Source organism: Euprymna scolopes, chromosome 6, assembly GCF_053919585.1.
Source record: "Euprymna scolopes isolate OS-2025 chromosome 6, ASM5391958v1, whole genome shotgun sequence".
NCBI classification, from domain to species: Eukaryota; Metazoa; Mollusca; class Cephalopoda; order Sepiida; family Sepiolidae; genus Euprymna; species Euprymna scolopes.
In genome coordinates this window covers 50,882,878-50,897,144 of record NC_136487.1, presented here as the reverse complement: position 1 = coordinate 50,897,144, position 14,267 = coordinate 50,882,878, and the positions used below count along the sequence as shown (strand labels likewise).

Here is a 14,267-nt window from a genome sequence, read left to right as displayed (position 1 = left end):
ATAACTTATTATTCTAAATATCATCATGATCATAATAATAAGCTATATACAGATATAAAACTGAGTTTTTTTGGGGGGGGGTTTCGCTCTTACATTGATACTAAACGTCTACTTTTTCTATTTAAAAATTATTACAACAAACTTCTTAATATACTCAGTCATTGATATGCAAGCAATTTCATGAAGGTTAACTAATTTGCATATTCGTTTGAAAAACAAGCGTTGATTAATTATTCATTTTTATGATTTCTCATTAGATGATTGGCTCCATTTAACTATTACACTTCATTCTATTTATCTATGGTTTCTACATCGTGCATAATTGCATAGAATTTACGATGAAAATGTTCTAGCACACAGACCTGTTTATATATATATATATTTTAAAAAAATAGGCTCCTTCAGTCTTTGACAGACTATGGATACCCACGTAGGGGTGTCTGCGCTTGAAATTTTTGTGGCAGGTGTGCAATCTCCAACCACATTGTTAAATCTCCATCGACATTGTTAAATACTAGTGGCAAGTGAAGTGTATGTACAGGATGACTAGAAACAAATACCGAGATAAGCAGAGAGCACGTAGAGTGCCTAGAATTCCCAAATGCTCACCTATCTGGTACTAATCAGGTTCAATGTTGCTTAACTTTGGTGATCTGAGAGGACCGGTGTATCAACGCGATTATGCTGTATGTGTGTGTGTATATATATATATATATATATATATATATATATATAACTTTGTGTGTGTGCAAAACTTTTCTACCAAGCTCCTCTCTGAATATTTGTTCTCCAGGATTGAAACTTGATATATAGAACACTTTCAATTTTTTTTGTTTTGTATAAATAGTTTCTAAAGAGTCAAAATTGAAAAAAAAAAAAGTTAACCTTGGCAGAAGTAAATCAACTAACTTTTGAGTGTATGTACATATCTATTTTTAGTTTGAACTTGCTTAATTTTTAACCTCTTTTATATCCATCTGGTGATAGGTCAGATGGTAATGACGAAAGCTGAAGTGCTAAATAATGACTAAGGCTGGAGTGCTAAATGTTTTGGTTTCCATTCCAGCTGATGGCACCAAAGGCATTTTATTTTATTTTTTTTTTAAATTTGAAATCATTAATATATATATTGAGTATTAAATAATAATCAATAGAGAATTTTGTCTTTAATAATAAATATGAAATCTGCATGAATATTATATTTAAGCATATTTTGCAACCGGGCAATGCTGGGCAGACAGCTATTAGTAATCATAAAAATCCTGACAAGGTGATTAATGTTGTCATAATGTAGATCCATTCACAGAGGGACTTTTCTGATATTTATATAATTTTATTTATATACACGCTCACATACAATTTACATCCATCTTGTATGAGATTTTATTTTTGCTATAAGATGAGTGCATCAAGCATTTGGATTCTTGCCAGAGAAGATCTGCTTGATCTGGGCAATCTGAAAATAGCTAGAGTTATTGTAAGTCAAATATGCAAGTCAACGTGTATTATTTCTTTTGTAGTTATATTGATAATGTAACTATAAAAGAAATAATACACATTGGCTTGCATATTTGACCTGCAATCATCTGGCTATTTTCTTTTTTTTTTTTTTTTCCATCTATTATTTTTTCGGAGTTATATAATAATGTATGTACGACATAATCATGTGGTTCCTGCCAGATCAACAAAGTTAAGCAATGATGAGCCTGGTCAGTTCTGAAATGGGTGACCATTTGGGAATTCTAGATGCTGTATGTGCTCTCCGCTTATTTTGGCATTTTTCTAGTCAGTCGTTGGCCTCTCCTTGCCACTGGACCTAAACAGTGCTGATTCAGATCAGGTGTGGTTGAGGATCGTGCAACTCTTTCCTCACAATTACATGTGCAGCTATCTGTGCAGTGATGTCCATTGTCTCTTGAGACTGAACAGAGCATCGATTTAATAATGTGATTTAATATGAGTTTCAGAACAAAAAATTCTTATGTATGTTTCTGGAGAAAATTCACAATAAACTTAATACATAATCCAAGTTATCATATGGACATTGTTGTCTTGAGAGATAACAATAGCCATATGAAAACTTTCTAACATGCAGGTACATGCCTTAAATAAGTTTCCTGACTTTTTTCGTATGGACACTCTTATTGATAGTACACATATGAAACTTTAGTCCTCTTCAAAGAAATCTCCTCCGGCTGCAAAGCACTTGTACCGTTTTATTGTTCTTGCATGAATAACTATGAAATGTATTTTGACATTGAATAACCCACAAAGTGTTGATATGCCATAAAACTCGGAAATCAAACTGAACCATTTACATAAACATTGTTTTGTAGATTTTATTTATTCATTGAGTGTTTTCTTATTCCATTTTTTTTTTAATAATAACTATGTTATATTTAACGAACGTTTTTTAATTTTTTATTCTTTCAGCGAAAAAAATGAGGATAAAGATGAGTAAGTAAATTTAGTATTCATTTCTTTTTAATATATGTGTGTGTGATTGACCTAATAGATACCGACTAGACTTTGGAATTAAAGTCAACTACAGATCAAATTTGATCTATTGTGGTCATTTACACACTAATACTGTAGAGAAATATAATGTATCCACAATGTTACTCCGACTGTGGGTAAAATAGCAACTTTTATTTTATTAATCATGTACAATGAATCATTGGTTATCTTAAACATTTCAACTCTGTTACAGCTGCCAAATTTTAGGTCACACATTTCGACCAGAAAATGTGTGATGTCGCGTTTGTCAGTCATAAAAGAGTTGAAATGTTAAAAATCACCAAATCTTTTATAAAATTAGTCAATATATGTGATGCTTAATTTAAATGAATGCATTGAATGAAATCTAGACTTACATTCATCAAATAAAGAAAATCAAACTAAAATAAAATTCTTAAGATTGTCTAGTCGGTCTGAAGCCTTCCTGGTTGGTCATAGATGTTGCTACTACAAGATCGCTGGTTTGCCCTAACACAGAGAGAACACTTTATTAAACTGTGGTTTCAAGCCTGACAAATCCATGTTTACTATATATAATAGAGACAGAGAACGACAAATATTGATGCTGTCAAAATTTACAAATTAAACCAAGCCAATTCGATAACATTGGATAAAATAGCAGCTTTTGTTTGATTAATCATATACAATGAATCTTTGCTTACCATTTCAAATCTTTTTTTTAATACTCATTCATCACAAACAAAGCAAATTACCACTGATTAATGCTTCCTAAGACAGATTATGAAACCAGTAAACTGAGTTCAAATCCAGTTGGATCTATTATATTTCCTTCAAGAATAAAATACTTAGCATCCCTAACCATTAATAATCTAACAGGTTGTGTTTCATGAATATTTTTAGCATTAAATAACCCATAAATTGTATAGCATGCTATAAAACATTTCTGTGCTTCTTTTACAAGTTTTTTTCACAGAATGTGCTCCAATGAATTTAATACACTTATACCGCCCTCAACTTTGCTTTTGTATTGTAGAGATGCCCTTATGCTGGAAGACCTTCTACTCAAGTAGTTTCTTCCCTTAGACTACTTGTCTTTGGAGTTCCCTCCCTGTCCCCTATTTTCCCGATTACCAACATGCAGAAATTTAAATGTCATGCAAACAAATATCCGGCTGCACAACTGCCTACCTAGGATGCACCCTATAAATCTGGCCCTTAATCATAGTAGTTCCTTATGCCTCAGTTATAAGATGACTTATTTGGGGTTAATCAAAAAAAAAAAATTATTTATATTTTTACTTATTAAAAGAAAATGTGTTAAACTTTATAAAATAAAGAGTATTTGAACTCTTTACTGTTTTATTAATTAAGTATTAAATGTTTTTGTTTTTAGATTGATGAAAGATCACACAGATGAGATTGAACCTGATCAGAAGAAAGATGGAGATCTCATAGATGTTAGTATACCTTGTTTGTTTTTTTTATTACTTTAATGATTAATATTAGACATTATTAACATTTTTAATGAGATGCGCATTTTAAAATTATCTTCATATACAAATACATCATAAGAATTAAATATTCTATACTCATAAATTTTTTTTATTGTGTATTGATATTCATATTAAAACCCCATTTTTCTATTTATTAAAAAAAATATACAATTTTCTGATATATGGGTCGTGGAATTGCATTCACTAGCAAAAGATCTAGCTAATTTGCATATTCTTTTAAAAATTCATTTTAATTAATTACCTATTAGTTTTTTTCGGTTTTCTTATGAGATGATCATCTTTAGTTAACTATTGCGTGTAATTATATTCATGCAGATATTCTACATGATTTATTCTTGCATAATATTTGCGTAAAAAGATAAAACAAACAAAAGATAAAAGATATTTTGTAAACACAAAACTTTTTCCATATATATTTATGTATATATTTTTGTTTTAAAAATTTTGCCTACCAAATCCTCCTAGAGTTTTTGATCTACACACATGAAACTTAACATATATAAGGTATTTTAACCTATGCAAAACTTTATACTTTGATTTTAGCCCAGGAAAATCGGTATAAAAGTGTGAAAATTAAAAAAATGAAAGAAAAAAATTTGCCAGGTGATGACTGAACACTGGCATTATGAATATGCATGCATAATGAATTAGCTATTGGTCCATGTTTTAATTTTTAGCCTTGCAGCAAACATGTCTTCATCGTTCAGTCATTAATTGTAGAAGAAAAAATAAATCGTTTTGGTTTCAATTCTCAGTGGTTGCGCAGGAGTCATTTTTTTAAAAAACTTTTTAAACCATTAGTATATATATTGAGTCTAATATAATAGAATTATAAATACAGAAATCTGCATTAATCAAATTATCATATTTAAGCGTATTTTATGATTGGGCAATGCCGGGTGCCCTGCTAGTATATATATATATATATATATATATATGTGTGTGTGTGTGTCACGTTGGTACAGTGTTAACGTCACCAGCTTTGAATGTTACAGTTTTGCTTTCAGTTCTGATTCTAGCTGATGGCACCCAAATACTTGCTTTAACTTTTGAAATCACAACTCTCTAATAATATATACAAAATCTGGACAAATTAAAATATATTTAAGTGTATTTTATGATCAGGCAAAGCAGGTGCCACCCCTCACCTCACCCCACTAGTGTGTGTGTGTATATATATATATATATATATATATATATATATATATATATATAGCTTGATGTAAAAAGAAAAGAGAGAGATCAATTCCACAAAAGGAGACTTATCCGGATAATGCCAAGCTCAACAGTAATTATTGGAGCTTATACAATTGGACAACAAGAGTATGAAATGAAGACACAAAACTATATATTGGTAGATATAGAATGGATCATTTATTGAATAATGGAATACAGGCAAAATTTGGGGGAAAGAAGGGACTCTTTATGCCAGGGCATTTCGAAGCCTAGTGCTTCTTATCAGAAGAGTAGAGAAGGTGCTAGGTAGCATGGGGGAGATGCGGCGTCTAGCGTAAGGTTCATTAGGGATGAAAAAAATTAAGAGGAATTATAGAATGTTGGGGGAAGCTTTATTGAATTCTAAATAAATAAGGAGAAGCTTATTATATATAGTATGATATATACGAACATATATGGTCTTTAACATAGTATTGAGATTAAGGGGTATATGTATTATGGTTAAGTAGGGGTGTATTGTTGCTTTGTGGTAATTTATTTTAACGGTTTGTGGAGTGTCTATTTTCTATGGAGTGGGTAAATTTGATTACTTTGGGGGATGTAAAGTTGTAAAACTGAAAGGTAATATGCGGCAATATATTTATAAGTTTCTACTGTTATGATATAGAGAGTATGATCATAAGGGGGCGGTCGGAGATTAGGGTGGCAATGACTATGAGTACCTTGTATGTATAACTTGATGTAAAAGGTTAAGTATACATATTGATGTTAAAATGGGGGAGTAAGGAAACCATAGCTACTTATGAGAGTGGTAAAAATATACCAAATAATAGTAGGGTAATTATAATATTACAGAAGATAATAGTAAAATAGTAATGACAAATACAATAATAGTAGTAATAATAAAGTTGAAAATAAATTAGATGTAAAATTGAATATAAAAAAAAATAATATTAAGAAAAATAAAATAAAAATAAAGGCAAAATTAACAGTAAACATTAAAATTAAACATTAAATATAATGTTACCAATAGTTGTGATAAAATTAAATTCAAAATTACATTCGTGGATTACATCTTGCCTTGGAAAACAGCAGATTTATCATTCAATGAGACAGTAAATTTGTTAACAGAATTTTTCTCAACGAAAATGTTTGAATGTGGTAAAAGACGATAATGACGATTTTTAAACGTCTTGTGTTTGCGCAAGAGTTAACCTCGGGAAAAAATGCGGAAATCAGGCGCATAGTCCTTACAAAATTAGAAAATGAACCAAACTTAACACTTCAAAAATTGACTGAGGATTGTCAAAAAGTAGAAATTATAAAAAAAGATGGAAGAAATATCGAAGCAGGCATCGCGAATATAAAAAAATAACTAAGAAAAAACCGTTGAAATGGCACACAGACATTAACCACCGAAACTCAGAAAAACTAAAAGCATCGAGCGCTTGTTTCAGATGTGGTAGAATACATTGGGTAAGGGATTGCCCATTTTTAACAAAAAGATGCCATTTATGCAATAAGATTGGTCATAAAAGTTTGCACTGTAGGAAAACTCAGAATAAAAGCTGTGTACGTCAAACCAGAACTAAGGACGTCGTAGATGGAAATCTACACAAACATGTAACGGTTAACATTTTCGGCAAGGCTATTAAATTCCAATTAGACAGTGAATCGGATCTTTCAATAATAAATCTCAAAACGTGGAAAATATTACGAAAGCCAATTATGTTAAAAACTAACAAAACGGCGACGGCTGTTAATGGTACAAAAATTCATTTTGAAGGTGAATTAATTAGAAACGTCACTTTACGGGGGAAAACAAAAAAAAAAACTAAGATTGTATATGCTGAAAGATAGTGAGAACCTGTTCGGTTCTGACAGCATGGAGGAATTTCGTCACTGGGATCTTCTTATATCCACATTCTGCAAGAAAATAGATACCCACCCAGCAGAAACGGAGAAACTTATAACTTGTTTTAAAAAAGAATTCACAAATGTATTTACTCCTGGCCTGGGGAGACGTACAAAAATGGCCGCAGATTTTAAGTTGAAACCTGGCACACAACTGGTGTTTAAAAAGAAACGTAATGTCCCTTCACTAAATAAAATAAATCAGGAACTAGACAGATTAGAAAGCATCGGTATACTGACTAAAATTAAATATAGTGAGTGGGCTGCTCTGGCAGTTTATGTAAAGAAAAGGTCCGGGGAAATTCGCGTTTACGCCGACTTCGCGACTGGACTCAACGGGTCCTTAGAAGATTTTCACTATCCATTACCTAGTCCAGGAGAAGTGTTCACGAAAGTAAATGGTGGCAAGTTTTTTTCTAAGATCGACCTAAGCGATGATTACCTACAGATTCTGGTAAACGACAAAAACACTAATCTCCTCTGTATTAACACTCATCAGGGTTTGTACAGATACGAAAGACTCGCGTTTGGTGTCAAGGTGGCACCCGCAATATTCCAGCAAGTAATGGATATTATGCTGTCTGGCTTGGACACCACAATCGCATATCTTGATGATATTATCATAGCGAGAAAAAGCAGGGAGGAACATGAAAAACATATCAGACAAGTATTCAGTCGAATACAAGATTATGGATTTAAGATCAAAGCAGATAAATGCAAGTTCTTTTTACAAACAATTAAATACCTGAGTCAAATAATCGATAAAGATGGCAGACGCTCAGACCCAGATAGGGCGACTGCTATTCAAAAAATGCCGGCACCAGTAAACATAACTCAATTGCAGAGTTTTTTAGGTTTGGCAAATTATTACCAGGGGTTCATCCCAAATATGCACAAATTGCACGCACCACTTAATGAATTGCTGAAAAAGGATAAGGCTTGGGAGTGGACAGAAGATTGCCAGACATCATTCCAAGAAATAAAAAGAATCCTGACTTCAAAACTATTCCTAGCGCATTTCAACCCGTAGTTGGACATAATAGTAGCTAGCGACACTAGTCAATATGGCGTCAGGGCGTGCATGCTACATCGAATGCCGGATGGCTCGAAACAGCCTATTGCTTTCGCATCACGGACTCTCTTGCCAGCCGAAAAAAATTATTCTCAGATCGAGAAAGAGGCCCTAGGAATTATATTTGCAGTTTCAAAATTCCACCGGTTCTTGTACGGAAGACATTTTTTTCTACAAACCGACCATAAGCCGTTGATATCCATTTTTGGATCAAAAAAAGAACTTCCAACATTCACTGCAAACCGACTATTAAGATGGGGAACTATTCTGCTGAACTATAATTTTACAATTCAATTTCTCTCCTCAAAACAACTAGCCCATGCAGACGGTCTATCGAGACTGATTCCTGCCAAAATGGAACCTCTCGAAGATTCAGTAATCGCGGCACTACGTATTAATAGTGATGTAAAAACCATGATAAACAATATTATCCGCGAACTGCCAGTCACACTTCAGGAAATGAAGTCAGAATCCCTAAATGACAATTTCATTCAAACCACGAAGCAGAAATTAGCACTGGGTGACACTAGTTCAGACATTTTTTCTGGTTGCGACGAAATACTGTTATACGGTGAAAGGGTTATCATCCCCCAAACCCTTCAAAAAAGAATTCTCAAGGATTTTCACATGGGGCATCCAGGAATAAACAGAATGAAAAACCTAATGAGAAGTTTTATTTATTGGCCAGCTATGGACCAAGATATTACCGACACGGTGAACACATGCAAAGGCTGCAAAAGCACCACTGATAACATATAAACCTTGGCCTAAGGCTGAATAACCATGGTCGAGGATCCACATCGATTATGCGGGACCTGTGAAGGATTTTTACTACCTGATAGTAGTTGGCTCTTATTCTAAATGGACAGAGGTACTAAGATGCAAAAAACTGACCACGGCAACAAGGACAAATTTTTTATTGGAATTGTTTGCTCAGTTTGGGATTGTAGACTGTCTGGTTAGCGACAACGCTACACAGTTCACCTCAACAGATTTCAGAGAATTCTGCAAGACGTATTAAGTCAAGCATATTACGACACCCTCAGTACCACACCAGAAGCAACGGCCAGGCCAAACGCTTCGTCGATACACTTAAAAGGGCATTAAAAAAGGCGTCCGGTACACCAGCAGAAAAGGCCCTTCAGCAATTTGTGCAGGTTTATAAAATCACGAGAAATCCGAACAAACCAGATGCGGGATCCCCAGCAGAAATCATGTTTGGACAGAAAATAAAATCCGTATTTGATAAATTGCTACCCAAACACGTAGTACACAACAGAACCTCTACAATGCCAACAAAACGGTTTAACAGCGGAGATTACATGTATTTTAGACATTTTAGAAATAACATTTCTTTTTGGGAACAGGGCACGATCTTACGAAGAATTGGCCATCTTACATACATCATTCAGAGCCCAAAGTTCCAACATAAGAGGCACCTGAACCAAATCAGGAAACACTTCTACAAGGATCAAGAAGAACCACCGCAGGACGGCAGTGAGGCGATTGAAACTGTGTATGACTGTTTTGACGTAGATCCTCCAAAAGTGATGTCAGAACTGAGACGCTCCGGTAGAAAGAGGAAGCGCACAGATCCCTTGGTGGTCTGCCCCAAAATGAAGAAATACTGATTTTTACAACTACGGAAATCAGCTTGGGAGGGGGGGGGATCACCCTCCAAATGGACTGTTCTATTCATCATATAAACCATAGACCTTTTGATCCCAGGTGTGGATAAAATACCAGAGCGACCCTCGCCTGCTCGATGACATTTACCACTTTTTTCAGTTGTAACCTTTTTATGTTGTTGTTACAGTAATACATTATTTAAACTCTATTCCGTTGTTCTGTTTTCTTTGTGGCTTATTGCAAGCCATAACAATGTTATAAATTTTTAATCTGGCTAACATTACCTTTGGAAATTGGTGGGAGGGCTTGATATTATAACTTGGATTTAGGCTGTGAATTTTCTCCAGAAACCCATATCAGATCTTTTACTCTGAAACTGACATTAAATCACCGTATAAATCTGTCATTTTTATATGTGTATTCATGTATGTGTTTGTGTGTGTGTGTATGTATATATATATATATATATATGGAGAGAGAGAGAGAGAGAGAGAGAGCAGTTAAACTATACAGAATTCTCTGTATTTTATCCTTGTAAGGGCTCATCAGGCTAATACATGAATTGGTATTACTACATGTTTTTTTATATGGTGTTAAGTTTGCTAGTTAACCAATCCGGTTCTTTTTAATTTGGGCCATGTTTTCACAAGTCAATGGCTGATCTTTTATCAGACAAAAGTTTGACTGACCTCTATTTCACCTTCCATTGTTCAGTTTTGGATATGGGTGATTCATCCTCATGTGTATTAAAAGGTGAACTTGTTTTAACTTAAGCATGCTTAGGTACCTTTTTTATCATTATATATATATATATATATAAAGAGGAAAATAGATATACAAGATGCAGCATAAGTAACATCCTATAACTCCTTGAGTTATGTGTTAAGTAAATCAGAAGGTTGTGTGCGTGTGTGTGTGTAAGTCTTTAAATAATTGACTCACAAATTTGCCTTTGTAATTCCTTTCCAGCTCCCTGTTTTCTGATCATACCACCAGGCAGAAATTTAAATGTGATGATAAACATCTTGCTGCCCACCTAACATCCAGATTGCCACTATAAATCTGACCCATAATTCGGTAGCTCCTTATTCTCCAGTGGCAATATGTTTTGTTCATAATAAAAAAAAATGTCTTTGTAATAAATGGCATAATTCAAGAAGATGTAGAATAATAACAAACATTTTATTTATTTCTTTTTACTAATGCATAATTATATAGTTTTTTGTTTGTTTTGATTTTATTTTTTATGAGATGTACTTTGCTTTAAGCATTGTGTGAGATAGGTATGTAAAAGAGATTTAGAAGGCTATCACAATGCGAGGAATGGAATGTAGTGGGTGTTGAGGAAGAAAGACGAAAACAAGCAACAATTTGAAAATCTATATATATATATATATATATATATATATATATATATATATATATATATATTCAATTGTTTTGGATGGAAGAGTGAAACAAATGAAATCAGTTCATTTGTTTTACTGTTACATCCACCATTTGAAAAAGGGGATCTCCCGAAATATATTATGGAAAATTGTCACACACAGTAGACCTTTTCCAGGTAAGACATTGATACTTAAGACAATTGAATATATTTATTTATTTATAGACCTCTATATATTTATTGATTTGCAAATTGTCACTTGTTTTCATCTTTCTTCCTCAACACTGACTACATTCCATTCCTCGCATTGTGATGGTCTTCTAAATCTCTTCTATATACTTTTTTTTTAATTTTGCTGAACAAAATTATATTACAGTAAATTGAGAAATTAATATGATATATTAAAGTAGATAGAGAATAATGTTTAATACAAATCACTGCTCCAAAAAAAATAAAATCAAGTATTATTTGTGCAACACACACACACATTTTGATTTTTTTCTGATGAGAACATCTCTTAAATCAATGGTTTATGCTAACAGACCAAGAACATTACAAGCTCTAAATGATAACATCAAATAATGGAATTGAAACCGTACAAAGCAATAACTCTATGTTCAAAAATGTGCAAAGATCATTTGTCTCCAGAATAAGAAAATATTTGGAAGATGGAAATCAGTTTGAACGCTTGTTTGATAGTTACATTTTCATAAGTAATAAATAATTGTATGTAAACAGTAAATTGCCATATAATTAATTGCTTATTAGTACAGCTTTTGCACCATCCTATATATATATATATATATATATATATATATATATATATATACTGGACTACCCGTGACCCGTTGGGTCAGTATGTTATATTAGCTATAGAATTCATGTATGAGCGTGACACTTTTGACATAAAGAAAATAGGGTTTTTTTTGACATAACAGAAACATTTCTATGAAAGTATATTAAAATGAAAAAAGAATATAGATAGATTTCTATGAGCCGTTCTGTTTATTATAATTGATTATTTTAAAAAAAAAAAAAATTTACAGTTAATGAATTATAAGTGGTTTGCCATACTTATAGTTAAATATGCACTGAACAGATACCATAATACTTATTATAGTTAAATTCAAATTTTTATATATCTGCTTTTTTATTTATTTATTTTTTTTTTTACATCGTTCATTTCTGTATTACGTTTTAGTTATTTTAAACCTCACTCTTCCCATGTTAAATAATAATTTTGAAATAATATTGTTAATATTTCAGCGTCCCAATTGTTCTTTTGTTTATTTTAAACCCTACTCTTCTCATGTTAAATAATAATTTCGAAATAATAACGTTAATGTTTCAGCGTCCCAATTGTTCTTTTGTTTTTTGTTTTTTTGCATTTAAATTATCCAAATAAACAATTGTTAATACTGTCTGCTTTTTTTTTTTTTTTTTTTTTACATCGTTCATTTCTGTATTACATTTAAGTTATTTTAAACCCTACTCTTCTCATGTTAAATAATAATTTCGAAATAATAACATTAATATTTCAGTGCGCAAGTCATGTGCACCTGCGCAACTGGATGTCATAAACCGGAAAGTGGGTTACATACATCGTTACAAGGTCATTTGAGTTTTATAATTATATATATATATATATATATATATATATATATATATATATATAAAGTGACATGTTTTCTGCAATTGTTTCTTCTCTCCCTTTCTTTTTTTTCTTTCAAAGTAAAATTTTTACACAGTTATAATAGAATGCCTACATTAAACTACTACTATCAAGCAGGAGTGGGAGTTTTTCTTCTGTTGCTGCTTATGTATACTTTTTGATAAATTTAAACAATAGTCATGTTATATTTTTATCTTTTTTCTTTTAAGCTATTTATTTTAAAAGGTGTTTTCTCTTTTCTTTTACAGCAAGATCCAGTAAAGGTCTAAAGTGATCTTCTTCATGTGTGCTCTGTCAGTTGTCTCTGACTCAAACTCAAAAAAAAAAAAAAAATTTTTAAATACCATTCAACTGCAACAGTGCTGGTGTCGGTTGACATGCTGTCCATCTGTTTGTCTGTCTATCTGTCTTGTCCTGTCCTGCTGCTACCACTCTCCTCATCCTCTCCTCTCTCTCTTTCTCATAGAGAGAGAGAGAGAGAGAAGGGGAATAGACCATATGAAATGGTAGCACTCATACTGCGTACTCATCAGTAGACAGGACAGGACAGATCGCATCAGCTGCTCTGATGTAGATTCAATTTTAATTTTTACTTAAATATATTTTTTTTAATTTTATTTATTTAAAAAAAATGATTTTTGAATATTTAATCTCAGAAAATAAGATTTTATAATTGTTTTCTGAGTTGAATGATACAATTGGGTTGCAGTTGGAAAAATACTTGGGGGGGGGGTGAGGGGTTCATACATGACTTTGGTCTTTTTTTTTTTAAATTTAATTCCAGACAGAAATTATTTTTTAATCAACTGTTTAATGGCATAAAAATCACTTATAATTTCCACATACCCATAAATTAATCACTGTGATAGCCATATTTTTAAAAAGTAGATAATGAATCGAAATGACAATCACAGTGATTAATTTGTGGTCATTCGAATTTCGCAAGTAATTTTGATGAAATTGTTGATTAGAAATGTCTGGCTATAATTAAATTTTATAGAAAAAAATTGGATTATTGTTCTGAAACAAAAAAAAATTCAATAAATAAAATAAACAGTATTTTTCAACGGTGCCTCTATTGTATCATTGATCTATTTCCTGAGATTTAGTTGATATGATTAATAAGAGTGCAAGCAATGTTCTGTTACAGTTTTAACTTGCCTTGATAAATTAAAAAAAAATAAATATATGTATTAAAATTATTTAAAAAAATTATTAAAAGAAAAATTGAAGAATTTTTTCTTGGGAAAATCCCATTAAAAATTTTTTTTTTAATTGAAGAATTTTAGCCCATTAATAAAAAAAATTTTGATTAAAAAAAAAAATTTAATTGAAGAATTTTTTCTCTGAAAGATCCCATTAAAAAAAAAAAAAAGATAAAATAAAACCTCCCATGAGATTTTATCTCACAGTCCTTAAAAATAA

The 14,267-nt window shown here is 31.9% G+C and overlaps 1 protein-coding gene across 3 annotated transcripts in view; it reads left to right on the top strand.

The window, feature by feature from the left end:
- LOC145277647 (fasciclin-2-like) overlaps positions 1-13,246 on the top strand; it is a 248,853-nt gene extending 235,607 nt beyond the window's left edge. For all 3 annotated transcript variants that reach the window (XM_080129239.1, XM_080129237.1, XM_080129238.1), the window contains 3 exons: positions 2,434-2,457; positions 3,872-3,935; positions 13,091-13,246. In XM_080129239.1, coding sequence (XP_079985365.1) covers positions 2,434-2,457; positions 3,872-3,935; positions 13,091-13,111 — 109 coding nt within the window. In that variant the 3' untranslated portion in view covers positions 13,112-13,246. The remainder of the gene's footprint in view (positions 1-2,433; positions 2,458-3,871; positions 3,936-13,090) is intronic.
- The last annotated feature ends 1,021 nt before the right edge of the window (positions 13,247-14,267 follow it).